Source organism: Setaria italica, chromosome V (genome assembly GCF_000263155.2).
Source record: "Setaria italica strain Yugu1 chromosome V, Setaria_italica_v2.0, whole genome shotgun sequence".
Taxonomy (NCBI): domain Eukaryota; kingdom Viridiplantae; phylum Streptophyta; class Magnoliopsida; order Poales; family Poaceae; genus Setaria; species Setaria italica.
The window spans coordinates 5,446,820-5,458,304 of record NC_028454.1 but is presented as its reverse complement, the minus strand read 5'-3'; the positions used below and the strand labels follow the sequence as shown (position 1 = coordinate 5,458,304).

Below are 11,485 nucleotides of genomic sequence, written 5' to 3'. Positions count from 1 at the left end.
GATGGTTTTGCAAATTATATCATGTCGAAAACTGAAAAAAGAAAAAGAAAAGAGCAACCACCTTACTACCTTAGGGATAGGCTGGATATACTTGATTAGAAAAAATGCACTTGGTTTAGCAGCAGTTCTGTCGATGCATTGCCTCTGCATCATCTCATACAAACATGCCTACTTGCAGAACTGGCCAATCCTAGCTTAGCAGTACTGCAAGTATGCCACTGAAAATGGCAAAACAGTGCGACAACGCCCTTTCAACCATCATTCCACGTTCCAGCACTACTGGAAAATTTAAATAAATGGTAGGTCAATCGTATTGTAATTATGCCCACAAGGAATTGGTCCTTTCAAACTATTTGTTTTAATGATGGACCAATTCCTTACTAATCTTGAGAGCTGGCCTCTTTGGTTCTCTGCTATCAGTATAAAACGGCCTAGAGTTAGACAAGCATTTCTCAGAGCTTTCAGCAGCGTCGCTTTCATCTCCCGTCACCCAGGGTTTCCAGACTTGCAATCGATCCCAAGGGTGACGAGTATGTCTAAGGTTAGTCATGCATTTTATTTTGCTTGATTTTGTATATTCTAACCAGTTTCAGCCCAAAGTACTTATCAAGAAGCTGATCCTTGCATTTTTTTTTTCCATCCGCACTTCGGCATGTATCTTCAGAAGATAGTGATCAGAGCTGATCTCATCGGCAGCAGCTGCAAGATGGCCATCTTGTCGACCGTCGCCAAGCTAGAAGGTACCCTGAAATTGGTTTGAACTGCACAAAGGCCCCACTTGTCAGTCATTAACTGCCCGCGCCATTCTCCGTGTCCTCCTTCATTAGGAATCAAGTCCATGGACATCGACGCCGAGAACTGCACGCTGACGGTGGTCGGGACTGTGGACCCGGTGGCCATCGTGCTAGAGCTCAAGAAGGCGTGCCTGGCGGCGGTGATCATCGGCGTCGAGGACGACAAGCCGAAGGAGCCCGAGACGAAGCCGGAGGAGGAGGACGACGACGATCCCTGCCACTGCGTCGAGGCCTGCGACTGCAAGAAGGGGTGCGTGCCTGGATGCAACTGCTCGGCATGCGTGCTCCCGAACTGCTGCTACTACGGAACATTCAGGCATGCGCCGTATGGTTATGGCTGGTACTGGTAGCCTTGTGCGGCCATGAGAGGAGTGGCCTGCCACCTTTCTTCAGTTGTTTGTGTCTGTTCTACCAAGAAAACTTTGGAGTTCTGATTCTACGTATGTGTGATTATATTTGATCAAACACCAGTTCCATTATATTTCTTCTTGTGTCGATCGCGTGATTCGTTGTAGTATGAAAAAACATGTGAACGTTTGAGCTACTCCTACTAAGATGAAAAGGCACACCAGTTGCCATTGTAGCCCGGCCTGGCCCACTAGTAGAGAATTGACCTTTAGTCCCGGTTGGTAGGGTGCATATCTCTCGGATATCCATCCGGGATAAACCAACCGGGATAAAAGGGGGATCTTTAGTCCCGGGTCTTTTAACCGGGAGTAAAGGACCCCCTTTAGTCCCGGTTGGTGTCACCAACCGGGACTAAAGGGCATGCCACGCCAGGCGCGGGACAGGCCCTTTAGTCCCGGCTCGATTCTAACCGGGACTAAATGGCGCTTACATGGCACTGCCGTGACGCATGAATTTTTCATTCATGCATCACGTATACGTAGTACCGCGGCCCTTTTAATTTGTTAACCTTGTAGTTGAGATTTTTTTAGAACGAAATCAACTAGTATTTAGACGAATGAAATTTGTAATTATACAATTACTATATATATACACAATCCTTATACACAATTCATATACACAATTCAACTAGCTTAGTACAAATCGATCATAATTAGCGCGTATTATATATACAAATAAATCAAAGTATCTTCCTACAATCTTCCCGTCGTGGTGTTGCTGATCGGAGTGTCTAATTGTCGTCCATCGTAATAAAATTCTCCTCTTGGATTTACCACCTCGTCCATTATGAATCCAATGAGACCTTCACATATTGCCGTTACTCTTTCTTCCTTCAAGAGTCCTTGTTGAATATTTAACATCTATAATTTGGAAATTTGTGAATGTTACATGAACAAATACATATAAGGAGCTAGAAAATAATTAACTAGTAATATATTTATTTTACGTACTTTAAAGTTTTGCGGCGTCATCTTCGGTCCCTTGGGTCCCAAAAAAACTATGCATGTGCTCACAGATGTAGTAGCCACATAGATTATTCCCGGGTTCCTGTCTTAAGCACTTCAGTGCGGAAAAAAATAAGTTATGAAATATTCGTGTTATACAATGTAATAAATGTGCAGACTGCATACGTACCGGGAAGTCTGTGTTCCATGTAAGATTTTCTTTGAATGGACCTTTGTGTGTCCTTATGAATTGTTTCCATGCGCTACGGATTAGAATAATGAATGACATAGTGTAACAGGGATAAAATTTAGGAAATAAATTTTTGCATAGAGATAGGTCTAGAATTATTACAAGCCTAGCATGTCTTGCAATTCTTGGTAGTCCACCGGATCTTTCCTTAATGAATCAAAGACAGTGACGTGGCTTCTTTCAGGCTCAATTATAATAAGGATCCAGTGGAAGCTGCGTACGTAAAATGTTCATGCATATTAGAGCTAACTAACATGTAGAGATAAGGAAAAAGACATCGAAAGTAGACGGTATACACACACTTACTTGAAGTTGTATGGAAGTAGTATGAAATCCTTGAATGTTTGTTTGTGTAGGAAATTGTATATTTCCGCAAAGGTTTTTTCCGGCGCTAATTGTATCTGTTGTTGGTTAACTACAGATGGATCCATGAAGCCTACATGTAGGTACGCCTCTTGGCGGCATGTCTGAATTAGCATCCTACATGAAATGGAAGATGAAGTTAGTACGGTGACGCACGCCAAAATTTACATGTAGAGATAATAAACGGACACTTACAGAATCCAAGCGCTGATCAGAGAGACGTTCAGGGCATCATGATGGTACACTTCGTATATATCCTTGAAGTCTAGCCACAACACTTTCTCCCCTTCACCGTGAAAATCTATCGGTTTTACCTTCATGCCGATCATCTCCCTCGAGTTGGCGGATGCCATCATGTACCATTGATGGAATTCGTACATCTTTGTTGATAGCTTCCGTACCATTGAAGGCTTTACTAGAGGTTTGCCTAGCTCATAAGTCCACTTCGGCTCAGGGGGCGGTGCAGTTGGCGTCTCAACTTACCCTATGCATTCATCAAGTCCCAGACCTGTTTCTTCCATGAACTTCAATATATTTGCTTGTTGATCCAAGGGCATTGCTTTTACCCGTTGAGCATCTTTTTTTGATAAATGGCTGAGGTCGGGGACTGGACCGCTGGAGGATGATTTTCCTTTCCTTTTATCCTTTTCATCAGCCTTTACTAGAGCCTGTTCATAGTTTGACAAGAGTGGTATCCTTTTCTTGGCTCCTTCTTCCATCCTGATAAAAAAGTTTAAATCTCGCCGACTTACTGGCGGTGGCTCCATCTCCCTTGCCTTTTTTAATTCGGCTTGTTTCTTGAATCACTCACTGGCCTCTCGTTGGATTTCTGCCCACTGTTCTTCATGAGACATTGCCTCCCAGCGTTCCTTACGAGCCACTTCATGGTCCTTTGTTTTCTTCTTTCTCTGTCTTTGCTTGGGAGGCGGTGCTCGTGACTTCTTTAGTGGTGCTGCAGGTTCCTTCAAGGGGGCCGCTCTTGGTGCCGGCGACGGTGATCGGGGAGGGGTGTTGTTATTGTCGTCGTCGCTCCCAGCACCAGGATGTGGTGGAGATGGAGACCTTGATATAGATGGAAGGGATGGTCCTGGAGCAGGAGATGCCGGTCTCGAGGTATGAGGAGAAGGTCGCTGCTGGGGATCTACGGGGAGCGGTCTTGAGGTCTGAGGAGATGGCTCCGTGCCGGGAATAATGATGTAGCGTTTCTTCCATAGAATGATCCCATGAAGCGCATCTGCCAATGTCTTTTCCCCGTCGCCTCCCGGGAAGTCGAGCTCTAGACCTTCATACTGGGGATCAACTATTTGCTCGACGCAGACGCTGGCGTAGCCTGTTGGAATGTCCATGCCATGACTGCTCTGCCCTGCCAGGGTTGCTAACGCACTCCCGTACGCTACCTGTACATATAGCAGAAGTAAACAAGTTGAACTCCGATCTCGAGGCCTGGATCAATTGACAAGATTGCATAAATATTATGTATAAGTATAACTTAATAGTGAGGTTGCTGACCGGTGCATGCAGCTCACATGAGGTCCGTTGCGTGATGGCATCCACGGGGAACCGTTGCTCCTCCACGGGTAACCTGGGCGTCTGCGCATCGGGGACCCCTGTAGAAGCACAACTGCTCCCGAGGCGTTGAGAAGGGCTGGCGGTGTTAGGATTCGGCATTGCTCCAGATTGGGCCAACTCCGCAACTGCGTCGGCCACCCGCCGATTGATTTCATCCATCATTCTTTGTTCTAGCATCTGCCGCCAGCTCTCCTCGATCTGTTCCTTTCTTCGCTTCCGACTTCTGTAAGAGGCGCTGTCGCCTCGGAAAGCGAACTTCCACAGAACCACCCCGAACCCCCGGCAACATCCTGGGTGCTCTGGATTACCAAGGGCCAATGTGAGCTCATCATTTTCTCGGTCCACCCTCAACCTCCCAGCCTTGGAATCTTCAATGTTCTTCATGAGATGTTCGGCCTTCTCACGTATTCTGTCATTGAAAATCAGCGTCCCATCCTCTTGGCTTAGGGAGCCTCCATGAGCGTAGTACCAGTTCTTTGATCGTTTGGGCCATTCAATAGTTGCAGGTACGATTCCCCGTTCGATCAGATCTTGTTCCATCTTCCTCCACTTGGGAATTGCTGAGCCATACCCACCTCGCCCCAAATGATGGTGGTAGCCCTTCTGACTAGCATTTGTTGTGTTGGTCGTGATCTTTTTCACACCTTCTTCACTCCTCTTGTATTCAACAAATGCATCCCAGTGGTCCCTCAACTTTGGCCACGCGTTGAAGTCTGGAGTTTTGCCCTTCTTGATGTAGTGGGTGTCCAGCATCTTCTTGAATGTCTGGAATTGAGTAGCCATCTTCTTAAGCGTCCACGCTTTGACATCCTTCTCACTATATCCTTCGGGGAATGTGAAATGTCTCTTCACGTCTTCCCACAGCATATTCTTTTCTGTCTCTGGAAGGGCGTACGGATTATCGCTTCTGCCCTTCCATTCTCTGATGCTGATAGGCACGTTGTCCCGGACGATTGCCCCGATTTGACTCACGTACTTCTTTGCTACTTTCTCGGGAGCAACCGGCCTGCCCTCTTCTGTAACTTCGGTGATGACAAGCCTCCCTTCCATCACCTTTGTACGACCTCGGGTCTTCTGCCCTTGTGTCGATCCGGAGGGCTAACAGTTCAAGATTCGTTAATTAGTACGTAGTAGTAGCGGTGGCGTGAAACAATACAAGAATGGTAGTATATACCTCGCCGGAACCTTCCGCCATGGCAAGTTGTTGCTGCGGCTGTTGCTCTTCATTCCCATCGGCGGACATGTTGAGGAACATGTCCGCCTGGGTGCCCTCTTCATCCGTGTATAATAGTGGAACGTTGTCGCCACTACCATCACCAGCGATTATCTGCTCCATGATATACCTTGCGGTCTCATCGTCTGCCATTTCAACTATTGATGGAAACATACATGGAATCATACATGACAGTCATAGAAATCGTCTTACTACAAATTTGTACAAAGTCCTACAAAGTCCGGAATCATACATGTATATAATGAAATCATAAAATAACATGAATCGTACAAAGTCCGAAATATTTATACAAATTTCTATGAATTTTGATGAATTTCTACAAATTTCTATGAATTTCTACGAATTTCTACAAATTTCTACGAATTTCTACGAATTTCTATGAATTTCTACGAATTTCTGCAAATTTTGACGAATTTCTACGAATTTGTATGAATTTCTACGAATTTGTATGAATTTCTACGAATTTCTACGAATTTCTACGAATTTGTATGAATTTCTACGAATTTCTATGAATTTCTACGAATTTCTACGAATTTTGACGAATTTCTACGAATTTGTATGAATTTCTACGAATTTCTACGAATTTGTATGAATTTCTACGAATTTCTATGAATTTCTACAAATTTCTATGAATTTCTATGAATTTCTACAAATTTCTACGAATTTCTACGAATTTTGACGAATTTCTACGAATTTTGACGAATTTCTAACAATATCCACGTGCGGTGCCTAGGTTGTGACGGCGGCGATCAGGGCGGCGGAGGCGGGACGGCAGCGGTTAGGGCGGCGGTACGACGGAGGCGGGGACGGTTCACCGGAACCACGGGCGGTGCCTACTAGGTTGTGATGGGCGGCGGGACGGCGGCGATCACGGCGGCTACTCGGCGGCGATCACGGCGGCTACTCGGCGGGACGGCGGCGATCACGGCGGCTACTCGGCGATCTCTGTATCAACTCTAACTTAACAAACTAACTAGAAATCTAACTTAACAAACTAACTAGAAATCTAAAAATCTAACTTAACAAAATTAGAAATCTAAAAATCTAACTTAACAAAATTAGAAATCTATCTAAAAATAAAACTTAATTTTCTAATTAACTTAAAAAGAAAACCCTCCCGGCGCTGCCGGCCGGCGCGGCAGCGGACCTCTCGCGCGCGGGGCGGCGGGACGGCGGCGGCCGGGCGGCGCGCGGGACGGCGGCGGCCGGGGCGGCGAGGACGCGGCAGCTGCCGAGGCGACGAGGACGACGGCGGCCGAGGCGACGACGACGACGACGACGGCGTAGGCGGGACGGCGACGAGACGGCGACGAGGGGCGACGAGGATGCAGCCGGCGACGAGGATGTGGAGCCGGTGGCCGGAGGCGACGAGGTGGCCGGGGGCCGGGCGCGTCGACGGACGAGGAGGGGATCGAGGCGGGCCGGCCGGGGGACGAAGACGGCGCAATGGGGGACGTCGACGGCGCAATGGGGGACGACGACGGCGGCGGCCGGCGAGGGAGGCGGACGGGCGGCGACGGCTCTTTTGTCCCTGGTCCCGTCACCAACCGGGATAAAAGGAGGGGGCCTTTTATCCCGGTTGCCAACTGCAACCGGGATAAAAGGGTACGTTCGGGCGGGAGACGAAACGTACCCTTTTATCCCGGGATAAAAGGGGGGCCTTTTGTCCCGGTTGCTGTTAGCACCCGAGACAAAAGGTCTTTTTTTCCTATTTTTCTTCTCCCGCCTGTTTTTTGGAAATGGATTTTATTTTACCTTTTCACTGCATTTCAGGATGAAAAACAAAACCTTCACAGATTTTGTACATGCAAAAATATATTTAATTAACGAGTAAATTGACAATAAGTATGAAGTAATCATTAATTCTATACCAACTCATTTAGCCTGTAAAATATTTATTTTACTGCATTGCTGTGATCAAGAAATTATTTAATTAAATTATTTGAATGCGCAGAAAAATCCATGTTAGTATGTGGTTAACAATGTTCATGTTTATCTAAAAAATCTTCACCTAACAAATTTAATAACACATGAAATCATGCATAGGGTAAATTACAAATTGTATCAATTAATACACAAAGGTCATGTACATTTAACGCATTACAATACAACGTTGTAAAATTTCTTCTTCACGAAAGTTCCTTGATCATGATCGCGGCGTAAGTACGGAGCCTCTTCTTTGGATAGCAGGATGCTTGGATCAACTTCAACGGCGAATGGAGGCATGCCATCAAACTGATCATAATCATCTGATTGGTCTGTTTTATCCTCGACTCCCACGATTTTTCTTTTACCTGGAAGAACTATGTGGCACTTTGGCTCCCATGTCTCTTCTGGATTCCTCTTGGGTTTGCTGCACATGTCCTTCACATAGAACACCTGATGCACATCATTGGCAAGTACGAATGGGTCATCACTGTATCCAGTCTTGCTCAGATCTACTATTGTCATTCCGTACTGATCTTTGGTGACGGCAGTTAGCTTCACCCAATTGCAAAGAAATAGAGGGATGTACAGCGGTCCGTATTCGAGTTCCCATATCTACTGTATGAAACCATAATACGACTCCTTGCTATTATTTCTGTCCATGGCATCTATGCGGACACCACTATTCTAGTTCGTGCTTTTCTGGTCATGGGCTCTCGTATAAAATGTGTAACCATTTATCTCATAGCCTTGAAAATTTGACGATTGTGGTAGCAGGTCCCCTGGCTAACCAGGCAAGCTGTGGGTGAATCTCAGAGTTACCCATAAGTTGTTGGCGCAACCAGGAGGGAAAAGTTTCCATGTGATGACGGGTAAGCCAAGCATCGGATTTGGTCGGGTTTTTGGATGCTACCATCTGCCTGTGCTGCTCGATATACGGAGACACAAAGGATGACTGTTGTAGAACAGTGTAGTGTGCCTTGTCGAACAAATCAGTATCATTGCTCAAACTTGATTTCCTTCCAAGGGTGCCCATTCCTCGGAGCCTCCCCTCGTGGCGTGAAGTTGGAACTCCAATCGAGTCAATTGAATCAATAAAATCAACACCAAACTCGATCACCTCCTCTGTTCCATATCCCTTGGCGATGCTTCCTTCTGGACGGACACGATTAAGAACATAGTTTTTTAGGACTGCCATGAACCTCTCGAAAGGCCACATATTGTGCAGGTATACAGGTCCGAGAATACCAATCTCTTTTACTAGGTGAACCAGTAAGTGCGTCATAATATTGAAGAAGGATGGTGGAAATAACAACTCAAAACTGACAAGATATATTGCATCACATCGTTCTGTAGCTTTGATAGCTTGGATGGATCGATTGCCTTCTACGAAATCGCATTGAGAAACGCGCATAGCTTTACGAGCGGCAACCGGACATTTTCTAGTAGAACACCCCTCAGTGCAACCGGAAGCAACTGGGTCATCAACATGTGGCAGTCATAAGCCTTGAGATTTGTAAACTTCTTTTGTTTCATATTTATTATTTCCTTTATATTCGAGGAGTACCCAGACGGGACCTTCATACTATTCAAGCATTCAAACATGCTATCCTTCTCTTCCTTGCTGAGAGTGTAACTGGCAGGATGTAAGTAGTGCTGTCCATTATCTCTCTTTTCCGGATGTAGGTCATCTCGTTGCCCCATGGCTTTCAGGTCCTGTCGTGCTTCCAATGTATCTTTTGAGGTTCCATAAATACCCATGAAGCCTAGCACGTTCACGCAAAGATTCTTCGTCAGGTGCATCACGTCTATTGCGTTGCGAACGTCTAGGATTTCCCAATAAGGTAGCTCCCAAAATATTGACTTTTTCTTCCACATGGGTGCATGTCCGTTATCGTCGTTCGGAACAGGTTGGCTACCAAGTCCCTTTCCGAAGACTACATATACATCCTTCATCATCTCGAACACACGCTTTCCATTACGGTGTGCAGGTTTTTTACGATGGTCTGGCGTCCCTTTGAAATGCATCCCGCTCTTTCTCAGCTGGTGGTGAGCAGGGAGAAATCGACGATGACCCATATAGACGACCTTTTTACAGTGCTTCAAATACATGCTGTCTGTGTCGTCTAAACAATGGGTGCATGCCCGATATCCCTTATTTGTCTGTCCTGAAAGGTTACTCAATGCAGGCCAATCGTTGATGGTTACGAACAACAGTGCTCGTAGATTAAAGATCTCTTGTCTATCCTCATCCCACACACGTACACCTTCTTCCTTCCAGAGCTGTAAAAGGTCATCAACCAACGGCCTTAGGTACACGTCAATGTCGTTGCCGGGTTGTTTTGGGCCTTGGATAAACGCCGGCATCATAATGAACTTCCGCTTCATGCACAGCCAAGGAGGAAGGTTGAACATACAAAGGGTCACAGGCCAAGTACTATGACCACTACTCAACTCACCGAATGGATTGAATCCATCAGTGCTTAAACCAAACCTTATGTTCCTTGCTTCACTTTCAAAGTCTGGGAATGTTCTATCAATTGATCTCCACTGTGCCCCATCTGCGGGGTGTCTCAGCATCTCATCTTCCTTACGGTCTTCTTTGTGCCATCGCATCAACTTAGCATTCGCCTTGTTCCTGAACAAGCGCTTCAAGCGTGGTATTATAGGGAAATACCACATCACCTTCGCGGGAACTCTCTTCTTGGGAGACTGCCCCTCGACATCACCAGGATCATCTCGCCTGATCTTATACCGCAGGGCTTCGCAGACGGGATAAGCATCCAATTTCTCGTATTCATCACCACGATAGAGGATACAGTCATTAGGGCATGCGTGTATCTTCTGAACATCCAATCCGAGAGGGTAAATAATCTGTTTAGCTTCATATGTTGTGGACGGTAATTCATTATTCTCGGGGAGAATCTTCTTGACAATGTTCAACATCCCCTGAAATGCCTTATCGGACACACCATTTTTTGCCTTCCATTGCACAAATTCTAGTGTCGTACCTAGTTTTTTATGGCCCTGCTGGCAACCTGGGTACAACAATTTTTTGTGATCATCTATCATGCGCTGCAACTTTGCTGCTTCCTTCTCAGTTTCGCAATCTCTGTATGCATCTCGTATCACCTGACCAAGGTCATCAGTAGGGTCATTTTCTGCAAACTCATCTTCATCAGCCTCGCCCATTGAAGTACCTGCAAAAGCTTGGCCTGCAACCCAGTCCGGAATGGTGTCATCTTCCTCCTTCTCCTCACCATCTTCCATTACAACCCCTAGTTCACCGTGCTTGGTCCAAACCAAATAGTTAGGCATGTAACCGTATTTAAACAAGTGGTTGTGAATAGTCCCCCAGGAATCCTTTGAATACTCCTTTCTGTTATTGCATTGGAAGCATGGACAACATACGAACCCATTCTCTGGCTTGTTCGCTTTTGCCACTTCGAGAAAATAATGCAAGCCATCAATAAACGCCTTGCTCCGCCTATCTGCATTATACATCCATTGCCGGTCCATCTGCATCGTATTACGCATGAAAATGGATTACACTTGACAATGGATTACGTGTGAAAATCGATTAAAGATCCAAACAACATGGTACAATACAACAACATGAAGATCCAAATACACATATTTAAATTAAAGTCCCAAACAACATGATACAATACAACAAGCCATCCACTGGTTATTATCACGGAGGACTTTAAGCATCCTTGGACGGTGAAGACGAAGGTTCCGCTGACCCAACCTCATCCTTAGGTTTATTTGTGCCGCCTGAAACGGTAGTACTAAGTGGACGTGAAACACCCGGGACTGAGGGTGGAGCATAACGACCACCAAAAGGAGGTTCCTGACCCACGGCAACAGCTTCTTCATGACGTTGCTGCAAATAACGAAGCATTGCTTTTTCCAGCGCGCTCTTTTTCTTCGGCTTATGCTGAGGGCCAACTATGATTGGAACCTTGCCATAATAGGAACCACGATCGCCCCCACC

At 45.9% G+C, this 11,485-nt stretch overlaps 1 protein-coding gene and 1 pseudogene across 1 annotated transcript; one reads left to right on the top strand and one right to left on the bottom strand.

Moving 5' to 3' along the window:
* Positions 1-441: 441 nt before the first annotated feature.
* On the top strand, positions 442-1,360 carry LOC111257215 (heavy metal-associated isoprenylated plant protein 2-like). The gene is made up of 3 exons (XM_022826357.1): positions 442-541; positions 665-740; positions 828-1,360. The coding sequence occupies exons 1-3, from the start codon at positions 533-535 to the stop codon at positions 1,142-1,144; spliced, it is 402 nt and encodes a 133-aa protein (XP_022682092.1). The 5' UTR covers positions 442-532; the 3' UTR covers positions 1,145-1,360.
* A 6,326-nt stretch (positions 1,361-7,686) lies between these two features.
* LOC111257238 lies at positions 7,687-10,992 on the bottom strand (annotated as a pseudogene).
* Between the last annotated feature and the right edge of the window lie 493 nt (positions 10,993-11,485).